This window comes from Podarcis filfolensis, assembly GCF_964270895.1.
Source record: "Podarcis filfolensis genome assembly, chromosome: 15".
Taxonomy (NCBI): Eukaryota; Metazoa; Chordata; class Lepidosauria; order Squamata; family Lacertidae; genus Podarcis; species Podarcis filfolensis.
The window spans coordinates 22,335,960-22,351,581 of record NC_139618.1 but is presented as its reverse complement, the minus strand read 5'-3'; the positions used below and the strand labels follow the sequence as shown (position 1 = coordinate 22,351,581).

The 15,622-nt window shown below is 40.4% G+C and overlaps 1 protein-coding gene across 13 annotated transcripts in view; it reads right to left on the bottom strand.

Annotated features, from left to right (window-relative positions):
• Positions 1-15,622, bottom strand: part of LOC310750612 (uncharacterized protein) — a 43,003-nt gene that overhangs the window by 27,061 nt on the left and 320 nt on the right. For 7 of the 13 annotated variants that reach the window (XR_014542130.1, XR_014542131.1, XM_083589052.1 and 4 more), the window contains exons 2-8: positions 12,065-12,222; positions 11,833-11,946; positions 10,378-10,445; positions 8,229-8,472; positions 7,959-8,102; positions 3,551-3,671; positions 1,852-1,964 (exon numbers count right to left, since the gene is read on the bottom strand). Coding sequence is in view for 11 of the 13 variants with exons in the window: in XM_083589052.1 (XP_083445178.1) it covers positions 1,852-1,964; positions 3,551-3,671; positions 7,959-8,102; positions 8,229-8,472; positions 10,378-10,445; positions 11,833-11,871 (729 nt within the window). In the remaining 2 variants the exon portion in view is untranslated. Of the gene's footprint in view, positions 1-1,851; positions 1,965-3,550; positions 3,672-7,958; positions 8,103-8,228; positions 8,473-10,377; positions 10,446-11,313; positions 11,497-11,832; positions 11,947-12,064; positions 12,223-12,892; positions 14,243-15,458; positions 15,502-15,539; positions 15,598-15,622 lie in introns of those variants that run through there. The other 6 variants (XM_083589053.1, XM_083589055.1, XM_083589054.1 and 3 more) reach the window with 6 other exon arrangements.

The following is a 15,622-nucleotide window of genomic DNA, read 5'->3' as shown; positions in this document are numbered from 1 at the left end:
GAATCTACTGAGGATAATGGAAGTTGTGTTTAATACAGCAAGGAAACAAAAAATAATAATTCAGGGGTGGAAACCCTGAAAATGTGTGCTCTAACTCCTAAGAACTATCTGATGATAGTTATTCTGTAATTACCTATTCTGTAAAACTATTCTGTAAAACTATCCTGTAAAAATAAGCTAGACCCAGTGGTTCTAGATTTCTGCATTACAAGACTGTTACGATCTGCAACCAGACTGTCAGAATGTTGCAAACAGATTATATTTAAAAGGTTCTTGGAACAACTGAAGGAGCACAGTTGTCTATGCATTCAGTGACAATTGGACACAAAGAATTAGGTTTGCAGTGCAGAGGGGGAGCCCATTTTAGCTTAAGCGCCCTAAGGCTGATAGGATAGTTCAGGACAGGCAAAAGAAAATAATTCTTCACACCGTGCATAGTTAAACTGGAATTTGCTTCCACAAGCTGTAGTGATGACCACCAACTCGGATAGCTTTTAAAGAGGATTAGACAAATTCTTGGAGGATAAGGCTATGATCTGTCTCCACCGTTGATGGCAGTACTGTATGTCTCTGTAAAACAGCTGCCGGGGACAGAAGTTGGGAGAGTTCTGTTACTCTCAAATCTTGCTTGCAAGTTTCCCACAGAAGGGGCAGACTTTGGTAATCTTTCATAATACGGTGCCCTGTGCAAAGTGAAAAAAATTGCACCCCAAAAGGATCTTCTCAATTATGGATCTTCTCAATTTTGCACTCCCTCAGCCTAGTGCCCTGTGCAGGGCAACCTCCCATACCACCTTAAATCTGGTGCTGCCCACAGGCATCTAGCTGACCACCATGAGAACAAGACGCTGGATTAGATGGGCCTTTGGCCTTATCTAGCTGCAGAGAAGCAAGCTGCCAATAGGGAGTAAGCAAGTTTTGTGCTGGCTTACACATGAAAAATAATGAAGAAGTAGTGTACCATTTCAAACTACTGGTGTGGAATGCCACTTTTGCATCCTCCAGTGTAAATGCTCACTTTTAATGAAAAGGTAGCATACCAGGAATGTTCTAGATCAGACTGTTCCCTGTTGGGCTAGTTTTCTACTTACAGGGAGCAATCAACAATGCAACACTCCATTCTGCAGGCTGAAGTGGTGCAGTCTATTATAGCACCTCAGAACTTGGCCACTTTGTTCATCTGTTCCATCTCCAGTTAAAAATGATCAGGTAGGAAGTATTGAGAAAGATCTACATATCTATTTGGAAGTAAATTTCACATACTTCACTTACTTGCCTTGAGGAAGCCTTTTTTAATTTTAGTTTTACTTATGATACATACAGCAGCATTCTGTACCAGCCTATGTGTGTGGAAGGCAAAGACCTCAATTTATCCTTCACCTCAGATACATATGATACTGCGAATGCAAAGCTGCTGTTCTGTGAGTGTAAGGAGCCCACCACCACTATGTACTTAGGGCAATTGCTGCATTGAGGCACTTAGGACAACTACTGCACTGGAGTATTTGACTTAACTTCAGCACTGTGAAGGTTAAACAGAATACTTAATAGGGAAAGAGATATTAGGAGGAGCAATAATCTATGATTAGCAAAGGAGGGGGAATCCAGCAGCACATGATGAAGTAGTTCTCGACTAATCTCTCTCTCTCTCTCTCTCTCTCTCTCTCTCTCTCTCTCCCCCCCCCCCCCCTCTCTGTGTTACATCCGACCCTTTCCCCTTAATTAGCTCTGAGCCTGCTCCGGTAGAGGTGGAGGAGAGGCTGGGTGGGGGAAGCTCCTCTGGACACTGCAGTACAGGAAAGATAAAAGGCAGCCAAAACAATCAACATTTTAAAATATGAGCCTACTTACCACCTCGGTAAAAGCTTTCAGATGGAAATCTCCCAGGGGGATGTTTTCAGAGGTAACTCGCTGCTGCTGCTGAATGCTAAATAACTGCTTAAGGAGAATATCGAACATAAAATCTAGAAAGAAAAAGGTAGGCAAGGAAGATTGAGGGCCAAACTGGACATGGCATTTGTCATGTGGTTTGCCCTGGTGAGCTTGGAATTCTCTCTTTTTTATATTTATTATTATTTATTAATTAAATATCTATACCGCTCTTCATCCGAGGATCACAGGGCAGTTTGCAATAGAAAAACACACAAATACACAGCACAGTAACAAAGTTACTAGTAACACACAGTTTAAAAGGCCATAGATTAAAAACAAACAAACCTGAAATAGCAGGGGGCAGAGAGGAGCCAGGCTGGGACTCTGGCATGGGGGGGGGGGGGACAGCTTTAACTTTTTCTCCTTGCCATCTTCCCAGTTGGAATCCCTCCTCACCTGAGTGCCTGTTTTTGCAATGTGAGGTGCCAATGGGCACTTTCCTCCCAATGCAAATAACAGTTGTGGGGAAAACAATTCTAATCAGGATTCCAACAAGCCCCTGCCCTGCTGTAACAGGTCCTGATCTAGCTTTCCCCCCACCAAATAGCACTGTATCTTTCCTGCCCCTAGAAAAATCCGCGATAACAGCAATGTGGCTATATCCCCATAAAACTTGTGTGCAAGGATTTTCTTGAGGGATAATTGATACCCACTTGAGAAATGTTGGTAGGACAATACAGCCGTATGGGCAGGGCTTTTTTTTCAACCAGAACTCACCAGAACTCAGTTCTGGCACCTCTTGGGTGGATGCCATTGCCATTATAAGAGAACAAAGGATGTGTTCATGGTGAGTTCCAGCACTTCCTTTTTTATAAAAATAGCACTGTGTATGAGTGTAGCACTATGGGTAGCTATAGCTGTTCCTGCCAGTTGTCCATGCTCTGATGACTTCCTGTTTGGTCTACTGTGATGCACTATGTATGGCTGCCCTTGAAGATGGTCCGGAAGCTGCAGCTCATGCAAAATGCAACTGCTTCGTTGGTAAGGAGAGCAGCCCAATGTGACTATGTGTTACCACCGGACCTGAAAGCATTGCACTGGCTGCCAGTGAGCTATAACAATTTATGAATGCGTAGAGCCTCTTTGAGAATTTTTACTAGCCTTGCCAAAATGCTGTTTACTGAATATATTGCAGATATTTTAGATATTAAAAAAATACACACACACCCCCAAAAAAATTTGTTCTAGGAAAAATGTCTGAGCATGCAGGGTCTATTTGACTGTTCAGTTCCGTCTGACTCCCAGATCATGGCCAGTGAGTGGCATGCAGAAGCTGCTGCCTACAGGATTCCACTTTTGCCATGCTACTACTCATTTGTTGTAACATGCAAAGGCTGACTCCTGCACTTGGTGGCAGATGCACCTGACCATCTGAATATTAAGGGTACTTAAAATCTGCAGTGTAGGTATGCCTAGTATCTGTCATATTTAAGCCCGACAAGCATTGTTCATGCCACAGTAACCTTCCTTGGAAATGTAATCAAAGCTCACATCTCCACCAGCCCTTTAGTGTTTGCAAAAGGCTTCTTAGATCCCCAGTGTTAAATAAAGCCAAGATATTATGGCTTTCCCCAAAGTTACAGGCATTCCCCTCCCTCCCCAGCCATTCAATACTCACTATCTAAAATCGCGCTTGAGTGCTCCTTCCCAGAAATCCTTGGGCCCTGCAAACTCATCTTCTCTATCACACGCTCCAGGAGAAATATATCAATAAGTTGTTTAGCGGCAAGCACAGCAACCTGGGAGGGGAGGAGACAGAAACAGACACCCCCATTACATTTCTAAAAGAAAAAGAAAACATTCTTCAGCAGCTGCTTCGTAAGGTTTCTCATTGTGCTCAAGGAGAGAGAGTTCCAGTGGCTGCCCTTATGTGTGCAAACAAAGCAAGCTCAGTCTACCCAGCCTGGTTTCAATGCTTTCACAAGCTTTTTTTCTCTTTTTAAAAAGAGCAATAATGAAATATGTTTTTATTTGTTTTTATTCTTGCAACAGTTTTATCTTTTTTATACTTGAATATGATATTGTTGTAATCTGCCCTGGGACCTTATAGTGAAATGTGGGCAAGAAATCTTATTAATAAATACATCTGCTTCCTGAGAATTAATGAAAGAACATATATTCCCAAACTGTACATGCCGCACAGCCTGCTTAAGGGGTAAACCAATTCCCCTGTGAAAGTGGCAGCAGTGTCCAGCTAAAGTTCAGATAAGAGGTTCAATCCAGCAAAAACTGGATGCCTCTAAATCCAACCAAGATCAGTGGGAATAACAAGTATTTTAGTATTAATGAGACACTGAACTGTGACATGGCATTTAACTGTGATGGTTACACATACTTAACTTGCTGCATTACAACCAATTTCTTCAAGTGAGAGCAAGTGCATGACAGATTTGGAATGATTCGGCTTACCTCTCATGGACAATCTAAAAGTGTATAAATATTCTGACATTTTAATAGATAATGATCCATGGCAGATCATATAGTGCAGGGTCAAATTGTTAATGTGCTTTAATTCAGCAGCCTCATATTTTATCCATCCCCCAAAGCTTTTTTGTCCTCAAGTATGGTGACCTTAGGGTCAGAGAAATATTGTCTCTGGAGGCTGCACTGCTGATTTCCTTAATCAGGATTGTGCCAAGCAGCACTGAACTTGAAAAATGTCATAAAGTGTGATTTCTCTTCTTTCTTTAAAAAACAAAACCAAGTTTTATTAGACCTTCCGGTTCTGTGAAGAAGTTTGAGGTATCTCAAGCAATTTCTGTTGCAGTCTAAGAAGTCAACAAAAAAAACCTGTGTTAAGTTTCAAGAGTCAGGATTCCCCCTTCTTCAGTAGTTACTTCCTAATTATTTTAGTCCTACCTGTTTATACTGCTACTGCTGTGTTTCTTGCTTTTACTCGCCCTTATATTTTTGCCACAACCTTCCTAACATATTCCAAAAGAGCAAAATATTCAGGTGAAGTCAATTGTACTAAATTGTTAACTTGTAATAACACAAGTACAGTCCTCCTGGATCAGATCAAAAGCCTTTCTTATCCAGCACTTTGTTTCCCAGTCTGACCAACGACATGCCTCTAGGAAACCTCCAAGTAAGGTATGAGGGCAACAACTTTTCCCTGTTATTTGCACCCAAACAAGTACTTCTGAACATGGCTAGTCTATCTAGCTATCATGACTAATATTCATTGGAAGACTTACTATATTTCATCAATTTACCTTAACTCTTTTTTCTTCCAATATTTTTTCTTGGCTATTTGAATAACAGATATAACATCACATAACAGGACCCAACCACCACCACCAAAAGCAAATATCAGGTAATACATAACAAAACTATTCTCAGCTATCCATACAGAGAATCCAAATATACAAAACACAACGTCTCAGAGGCTGCTTATAAATTATTCAGTTCATAAGAAGATCTTGTGTCCAGAGTAGGTATATTCAGTCTGTCCTGCTCATGACATCCAGACCTGCAAAGATGCCCTTGAAAGTCTGTTTTTAAGTTCAATTTTGTTAGTGGATGAAATAAATGGCCCCCACACTGCATTGAATTTGTCTGGTTTTCCTTTTATTGCTTTCAAGTTACGTGTTTTCTCAGCAAGGGCTAGACACTAGACATTCTTGTAGCATAAATCTACAGTCCTTGAAATCTTTCCTTGTTTGCATTGTGGATAACTGAACAACCATCGGCGATATGATCACTAAGTCTTTAGATTTCATATCAGTATTCAAGCCCTCGACGATAGTTAGTAAGACACTTGGGGTGAGAAAACCAGCCTGAACTCCTTTTGAACATCACCTAAGCCAAGGTTGGGGGAACTCTGGCCTTCCAAATTTGGTTGAACTGGAATTCTCATAATCACTCAAAAATAGTCATGCTGGTAGGGAATGTTGGGAGTTAGAAACCAGCAACCTCTGGAGAGTTCCCCACCCCCAATCTAAGCTATGTGGTAGCAAATTCATTAAGCAGCTCATGAAGAAGTATTTTCTTTTAGGAAACACTATATATAGATTTTATAGATAAGGCTTATCCACACTTACCTTTCCTCCACTCTTTCCAGGTACCATCCGTGATTTAAAGTTCCGTGTCCAATTGCCCTTTATTTTTGCTCTGGAGTTGTCCCCACAAAAACCCGCTCTTTAAAGCTCAATCAAGGCAAACAGCAATCTGTAGAAAACCCAAATTGGTGTTTGCTCCAATTCAGCTTTAAAGAGCCTGTTTTCATGGGGAAAGCACTGGCCTGTGCCTGGAAAGTATGGATAAGCCCTTTGTTAATAATAATGTATTCCAGTACAAAATCAGAGTTTTCCTGATGCCATGTTCATATCTCAAGTAGGGTGGCTATGAAATAAGCCTCACCTTCACACCTCTGCCTGGCCAAAGGGTGAGTTTTGATATGCTTCGTGGTTGCTGTTGTTTTTCAAAAGAGGTCTTAAAATGCCACTCTGATGCTGAGAATCAGTAAAAGGAAAAATGCTTTGCTTGAGTACTAAAGGATAAGAACTGACAGGCGGCATAAATACTTGTGGCATATGATTTATAGATTACACCCTGTCGTGTTGTAGGGAACTTGGCATGCATTGTAATGGATTTGGTTTCTAATAAGGAAGAGTGCATTGTGATTTTGTGTAGCTCCTCGCTGACGTACATGCAGAGATGCTTGTTTGTGGAGATTACCTTGGCAGAAGAGGGGAGGTTGACGTGCTCCTGCCTGATATGCAAATAAATGAAGACAGGTCTCTGCATTGTGCCTGACAATAACAGCAATCTTTTCTTTCTTTTTTATTTCTTTCTCCAAGTAATTAGAATGTGAAGGACAGAGTCCAGACTGAATGATGTGCCGTTATAGTGAGATGAATCTCAAAGAGAAATGGCACTGAACAGACAGTGAAGAGTGGTGGTGAGAGAGGCAAACTCATTTCAGTGCATCAAGTGGAGGGAGCGTGCAAACCTCGCTGCTCTTGTGGGATGATTAGAAGTAATGAAGTTCATTTTATTAATGGCAATTAATATAAAATTTGAAAATGGCAGTAGAAGGAGAAACAGCTCAATGGCGGGTGAAGGGGACTGTGCATATCCAGAAAACCACCAGGAGTCACTTGGTAAATTTCCTCTTTGAATGGCAAGTCTGAGCATCCTGGGCTTTGCCACAGAGACCCAAACTTCTGCCCTCCCCCAACTTACTTTATTTTACCTTCTGATACATTATCTCACCCTTCCTCCAGGGTGCCTAAGGCTGTGTAAATGGATTTCTTCCTCGTCCCCATTTTATTCTCACAGTGCTCCTGTGGTGTAGGTTAAACTGAGAGATCGTAACTGGCTCAAGGTTACCAAGTGACTTAGATGGCTGAGTAGGGATTTGAACCTGGATCTCATAGGTCCTAGTCTAACCTCTATACCATACTGCAGCCTTCACCAAGCTGGTGCCCTCCAGTCAACTCCTATGTTACAGCTGTGCTGGTTGGCAATATTGGGAGCTGATATGTTTTTGTCTTTTGAGGCTTTATTATTTTAATTGCATAGTATGGTAAGTTCTGTTTTCTATTGCAACATACATCTCAAAGTCACTATTTGCAATTTATATACATGTTGTTGTTTTGTAAAAAGCTTGTCTTAAGTACTAAGTGGTATGCAAATATATAAAATATAATCTAGAATATAGACCCCCCAATAGTTCAATAGCATCAAAAAATATAAAAAGTTCCAGTTGTCTATTTCATGGTTTCTCTTAAGCGCAGCTAGCTTAACTGATAGAATAGTTTGGCCGTTATGATATAATTGTAATCGCTTAGGATTAAATTAATGCAGGTCAATAAATGATTATTATCCATGACAGCAAAATGGACAATCCATGTTCCATGCAGTGTAACTTTCGGCTGGAGACAAACTGGAGGGCATCAGTTGTCTTCATATCCTGTTTCTGGCTTCCCAAAGGTAAGAAACAGGATGGTGGAATACACAGACCTTTGCTCTGAGCCGACAAGGTACTTTTTAAATTCTCAGAGCACAAGTTCTAGGCTTACCTCTCCCTTTTGCAGTTTAAACATTTCAGAATGATATTCATCAAGGACAGTCTGAACTAAGGCGTTGGCTTCCTCCTCAACAACACACAAGATGATCCCATCCAGCAGTTCCTCTTGGTCCAATTCTTGTTGTGCCTCTTGGATCTAAGCCAGCAGTAAAAGAGCATATACATTACACAGTACCATCAGAGAAATTCTGCATTTATTTCCTTTTCCACAGGGAGCAGGAAGGAGGAGATGTGGGAGAGAGGTGGCCAGTATATTACTCACTAGTTTTGGCAAAGCTGCATGGGCCACTTCAGTCACTATTTCATCCATACTATTGAAAATAGCAGCCCTGTTGAGGTAGTCATCGGCAAGGTCCTTCACAGCGCTTTTGACCACATCAGTAGATGTATCTCTTGCTGCTTTTGCCAAGAATGGGTCTAATGACAACGAGTGAGTGAAGTTCTCCATGTCTGACAGAGGCTCTTGTCTGGGAACCCTGGGAAAAGACTGGCCTTGATCCAGAGAGCTGTGAAAGACAATAAACTGTTTGTGCCTCTCTGTGCAAAGCTCTTGCACAATTAATGGGCGAGATGAACTAATCAACACAGCCCTGGTCAGCAAGCATTATTAACAAACGCAAAGCCATAATCTCAGAATTAATTGGATAATTCAGCAGTTGAGCCATACTTGTACATTAGCATTCATTAACTGCTTCAGTTAAAAGTGCAAGGTTTTGTATTTGTAATCTTTACGAATGACAAAGTATCTGGACAGTTACTGCTTATTTTCCAAGATACTTTGGTTTTTATTGATACATTAAAAGTTTTTTTTTTATTCTTGTAATAGTTGTATATACCCCAGTGTGCATAGGTTGGCATTCAATTACATTTTACTCACATCAGGCCCACTGAAATTAATAAACATGACTAAATTAGTCCCATTAATTTTAATGGATCTGGTCTGAATAAAACTTGGTTGAAAGCATCTATAGCTTCCTGGTTATGGATGGAATTCAATGTAGTGCTATTACAAACATTATGTCTGCACAAGCGTATCAGCTTGCCAGATGGAACAATCCCCATTTTCCCTGCAAGCTGTTCTAAGCGTTCTCCACACCCACGCGAGCCAATTTGGGGCAGTGGGGGAGAAAAGAGGAGGGAAGTCCCATTGCACAAGTAGACATTCTTGCACAGGGCTTCTGCTGACAGGGTTCATTAGGTGAGTCCTATGTTTTTATTGGGTGGGGAAATCATCCTTTATTTTCTATTCTCTTTTTTATCATGCTAATAGCTTATTTGCTGTTCCACATTGTTACGGTAAAAATCTGGGTGCGAGGCTGCTCAGCCACCCAGCTCCTCGGACTAAGTCCGCGGGTCCCTGCGGAGAAAAATGAGCTTAGCCGGAGACAGGAGCAAGCTGCAGAAGATCCACGTTTATTGCGCAACAGGTTCAAGGCGAGATTGAACAGCGAGAAAGGGGTGACATAAACTTTTGAAACTTCCCTCCATGTCCCAGAATACGGTGCAAAATACATCCCAGTTACATCATGAATACATTAAAGAGAGGTTGGGTTACACAGATTACATCATGAATACATTAAGAAGAGGTTGGGTTACACAGGATTAACATATGGAGGAGGGAGGGGGGAATATGCAGAGCTGGAGATATGTGCAGATAAGCACATCCTGATGAGAAGACAATGGTCCATGTACTGGCATTTCCTGGAGGAAAGGCTTGGCAGAGTGATTTGACAGGATTAGGGTCTTGACACCTTGCTTGAGGGATTATGGAGGACAGGGGAGGTGTGATGGAGTCCTAGAGAAATTGAGCAAATTGGTACGTTGATTTTCTATGAATTTTATAGATTTTAGTCCCTTTTGACATTGACAATTGGAAATAAATTGATATATTGTAGCGAAGAAGAAGGTGAAAAAGACATGCCCCCCCTTCCGTATCAACATTATTGCCACCAACAATTATTCACTTAGCAGCCTCACTTAGGCTGTCATACAGTAATAAATGCTTGCCTCTAAGTACGCCCCATTGAATTCAGTGAGGCTTAACTTCTGTGTAGGGACTGCACCATGGGCATAGCCTGGATTTATGTTGCCGGGGGTAGGAGTTTTGTTTGGTGGGGGGGAGAACCGAGCTATCCTTGATGCGCTTGGTCAGATAGTTAAGTATTTTTATTTATTTACTTGATTTAGGGGGGCAGTCCCCTAAATGATGTTTGTGAATGTAACATCATCTGGCACATTACAGCACATTATTTATGCAAAACAATTCCTTTCAGATGGGGGAAAAGTCATTTTATAAAAATCCTAGTCTGATCATATCAAAGCAATGTTCAACATGCAAAAACATTCAGAATGTGTTGTGGAAAAGCAATTCAATAACTTTCAATGCAAAGAGAAAGTATTTTATTACTTACTTGGATTTTTCATGTTCACCTTTTGAAGGTTTTCTATAAGTGAATTTCAAAGGGTGAAGTCTCTGAATCTGTGTGATACAGAGGAACATTGGTCACTTACAGTGCCAGATTTACATATAAGCTAAACAAGCTATAGCTTAGGGCCCCACTCTCTTGGGGCCCACCCAAAAATTATGAGTCTTTGTAAATTGTGTTTCTAAAGGAACTTTTGTTATTGCCAAATGCCAATGTATTTGCATTATTAAGTTTGTTATGAAGAAAAAATCATTTTAAGTTAGAACTTAAGAATTATTTTACTCTTAATATAAAGGTAAAGGGTAAAGGGACCCCTGACCATTAGGTCCAGTCGTGACCGACTCTGGGGTTGCGGCGCTCATCTCGCTTTACTGGCCGAGGGAGCCGGCGTACAGCTTCCGGGTCATGTGGCCAGCATGACTAAGCCACTTCTGGCAAACCAGAGCAGCACACGGAAATGCCATTTACCTTCCCGCCGGAGTAGTACCTATTTATCTACTTGCAGTTTGATGTGCTTTCGAACTGCTAGTTTGGCAGGAGCAGGGACTGAGCAACGGGCACTCACCCCGTCGCGGGGATTTGAACTGCCGACCTTCTGATCGGCAAGCCCTAGGCTCTGTGGTTTAACCCACAGCGCCACCCGCGTCCCCACTCTTAATATACTTCTTCTTAATTGTATTTCACTATAATATACTTCCTCTTAATTGTATTTCAGTTCAACAATTACTTTGATAAGTACCTATTTTGTTATGTGCAAATGGCTTTAGATACCTATTAGGTCCATAAATTACCATATAGCATATATTCAACACAAAAAACAGCAACGATTTGTTGACAAAGGACAGCTAGATATATAAAGGGCCCCATTACCTTCAGTAGCTTAGGGCCTCATCAAACCTAAATCCGGCCCTGGTCACTTACCATGAAGGATCCTTCCAGGCAGATATACAGAATACATCCAGGTGCCAGTGGGTTAACCCTTCCATTGCCATAAATATCATCATCATCATCATCTTTATAGACCTATCCTCATTCATGAACCTGTATCAACCATTTTACAAGTCCTTCAAAGCCAGTTGTAATTCATCACCGCTTTCCAGTCTCCTGGGGAAAGTAATCATGGGCACAAGCCACTGCAAATGCTTCCTGCAAATGTGCCACAGAAATAATTAAAACTAACTGTATTCTGAGAGAACTCCCCAATGGATTCTGCACGTCACCTTTTTGGTGTGTGTGTTAGGTAGGATACAGTGAGAAGACACTAAGAGAGGTGGACTGCTGGCTATTATTTTGGTTTATTTTCAGCATTTCTAAGATGCTTTTCAGGGCAAATTCCTTTCAAAGCAGCTCACATACAGGTTTGTAAATATGTAATCAATAATAATAATAAAAAACAGAACTGCAAATGCAAACTAAAGCACCAGTCTTAAAACACTATACCTTGAGAAAAGTTGTGAAGTCTTCCATGAGCATTTCCATGAGGATTAACAGATTAGCACATCTGAAAGCAAACTCATCACCTCCCCAGAAACAGGGAATTGGGGTTCTGGGTTCCTAGAAAGTATCCAGAGAGCAAAACTTGATTTAAGCTCTGAACAGTGAGAAAGGAGGAAGCATAGGTCTCTATGTATTCTTTTGTATGGGTGAAATGTGCAGTGGTGTTTGTACTTACCTGTGTTGCTAGGCTGTGTGTTTTGCAATAGTTACAGCTCAGCACCTCAGAAATCTGTGTCAGACTGTCAAATTACAGCCACAGGATGGAAGCTATTCCTAGCTTTGATGTTACTGGGCAGTCCCAACTCCTCTGCTACTCTTTGCCATTTCCTGTCCCTGTAATAATGCACCAGTGTTTTTAAAAAATGCATTCATAAACAAGTAAGTGAATAGAAGGAACAATTTTGAGGGTTGTTTACATATATTCAGATATACTGTTACCCCTATAGCTCTGGCTAGCAATTATTTTTTAACAGGATCCATATTATGAACTGAGGAAGGGTCAACATGAACAATTCAAGAAACCGTTCATGCACCACACATTTGAGCTCTGGGAACCAAGACAGGTGTGACTCATTGGGGATCCATAATTGTGGGTCATAAGCTGCAAAATTTAGTTGATCCTGCTAGCTGGTTACCTTAAAACAGCAATTATGTAAAACAGAGGCAACTTACAGACTAGACTGGATGTCAATTTACCAGTTATGCAAAACACAATCATTAGAATATCTTGCTTGAAGGGCATCTCTTAACTAAAATTTACCTAGTTTTGTATCACTGAACCTAAACTAAACTGGAATTGTAATTAGACACATTTGGTGGGTATGTCTTTGAGCAAGCTGCCAGACTAGTATCTAACAACTGTAAACATTTATGATGCAATCCTTTGCAGGTCTGCTTAGAAGTGAATTTAACTGCAAATGCCAATGTGATTGCAGCTTCAGTATGGTTGGGGAAATGGCAGTATCATTAATACAGATCTTAAAACATCAGACCCTCTAAACACCTCTATTTTCCATGGACATCCCTGATTTAGAGAAGCTGTCCTGGTTTCTGATTTGATCCCGGAATGTCCCACTTTTCCTTAGGATGTCCTATTTTCATTGGATAAATGTTGGAGGGTATGGAGTTATCTGACCCCCGAGCCATCTGAAGGCAATCCTGTATAGGGAAGGTGTTTTCTTAAATGTTTAATGTCTTATTATGTTTTTATATATGTTAGAAGTTGCCCAGAGTGACTGGGGCAACTCAGGAAGATATATGGGGTATAAATAGTAAAATTATCATTATGGAATGAGACATCCCTATTTTCATCGGAGGGTACAAAACATTTCCTGAATAAGGTAAGTCAAAGTTATGCACTCGGGCATACTAGTGTGCCACAAGTGAATTGCAACCACCCTACAGGAAATAAGTAAGTAAAGGTTCTTGAGAGCCCAACATACCCATCCTCAGAGATTACCTGTTCTGACTCTACAAAAAAAAATATTAAAAAATCTAGCTCTGAAGCTGGCAAACTCTGAGAGTTTGTGTGAGTCACTGTTCCAGGGTATGCCTCCTTGCATTCATGGAGCACATGCAGTACAGTGATTTATTAACTGGGGAATGAATTAATTATTTTCTTATCTACAATCTAGAAGGCAATTAACGCTGTAGATCTATGCAGTTTTACCTGGATGTAAGCCCCATTGCAATCACTGGACCTTTCTTCTGAATCAACATGCACAGGCTTGCCTGGCACAATTCAGACCTAACCTCTTATCTAAACAGAGCACGGACTCTGTTTTTGTGCTATGTAGTGATATTGCTTTAGATGTCATTGGAAATAACAGATGGGCAACATTTTGCTGCGTCAACAGCCTCAGCAATTATCGTTATGTCATTTAAGGGGCATTGTGCTTGGCACACTTTGGCTCATTAGCACAAGGAAGTAACATACAGCAGAATTATTCTGGTGCCTCAAAAGTGTAGTACAACAGAACTTTTGTAGAATAAATACAAAGCATTTCCTTTTATACTTAATAAGAAAGGTTTCATTTAGTGTAAATATTGCAACAGACTGGCTTTTTAGTCCAAATTTGCCAAATTGTGAGAATTGCACCAGAATCACTTTCTTCACAAGGAGGCCCAATACCTGTTACATTCATGTATACAAATAAATGAGAATAAGCAGAGCAAAATGTTGCTATAAATTCCTCAGTGAAGCACCGTTGCTTTTTTCTTTCTTTCAACCTCTTCCTTTTTCTATGTGCCTGCTCACTCTTCAGCAGTTTTCTTTCTTTGCCACATTCTTATTTTATCTGTTTGTTAGGGTTGCCATTCGTCCAGGATTTTGCAGACATATCTGGAATACTGCAGTCGGAAATCAGAAAAAAAAATGCTGTTTTTGCCAATTTCCCACAACTAACTATGTGGCCATAGTTAGGAAAGATTGCAATGCAATGCAATCCTGAAAAGGTTTTATTCAGAATAGGATAGGATTGACTTCCAGATAGGTATGCATATCATTGAAGTCTTGATCCCTGGACTTGATGGGGTTGCTTTGGAGGCAAAGAGGTCTTCTAGGTTTCTCCCCCATCCTCCTCCCTTGCACAGAAATAATAATAGTAATAATAATAATAATAATAATAATAATAATAATATATTTATTCATACCCCACCCATTTGAAATATGAGCAACAGTGTGAATTATTAAGCTAAATAGGTTAAATTGAATGTATTGAATAGTTTAGGCAAAATACACAGCATTTGAGGGTAAATACAGAAACCATGAAAGGGGAGGATGGGAAGTCAGTTGATAAAGTAACTTATGCTTTATGCAAAAATTTGTAACGCTTTTTTTCTTTGTGAAAAAATAACTTTAAAAAACAAAAAAAAAAAACAAATGCATAGTACATACACAGCCAGTCTTATACCATATGTGTGGCTCAAGCAGCAGATCTTTTATCATTACTTATTTTACTGCTCTTTTCATTCTAAACAGAGGACAGTTTATTCTGAATTTGTTAAGCGTAATACCAGATGGTGATCAAGCGAACATCGCATATCTGTTGTTTAATTTGGGACAGCTGCGAGATTTGCAGCAGCTGCCCAAAAGCTGAGAAATTTTATTGAGGTAAATATGGTGAACTGCAAGTATTTAATGGGATGATTTTAATATATTAGTTTCCTTTAACCATTTGTATGTTAACATTTTTGAGTACTGTTATTATTATTACTTTCGGTATATTTTAATACATATATATATATGTGTGTGTGTGTGTGTATAGGTTCTATATAATTTTTTCCCCTGTGGTTGATATGACCAAGATTGAAACAATAAACTATTCCATCATAAAATCTATAGTGAACATGTGAAAGTGGGCAGTCAGAGGTGGATCTCAACCAGCTGAAGACCACTATATAATTATATAGTTTTAGCTTTTTTAAAAAACAAAAACGCTTTTGAGGGTTTTTTTAACAATCACGTGGTGAATAATTTTTATGAAGTGAGATAAATATAGGTGGGTGGGTATGCGCGCCCTTGACTACTGAACGCTGGTCACGTCAACCTGTTGCTGAGGCTGACACACCTGAGGTAAAAAAAACAACTAGGCCAACTTTCCCCTCAGCCATCCTCCCCTTGAGAAGCTTCTGACAGGGTACTTTTTTACCTCAGGAACGGGAAAACAAAACCGCGCGACACGCCTAGCCCCGCCCCCTTTACGCCCGGCCTGCTAATTCGCCCGCGGCCTCC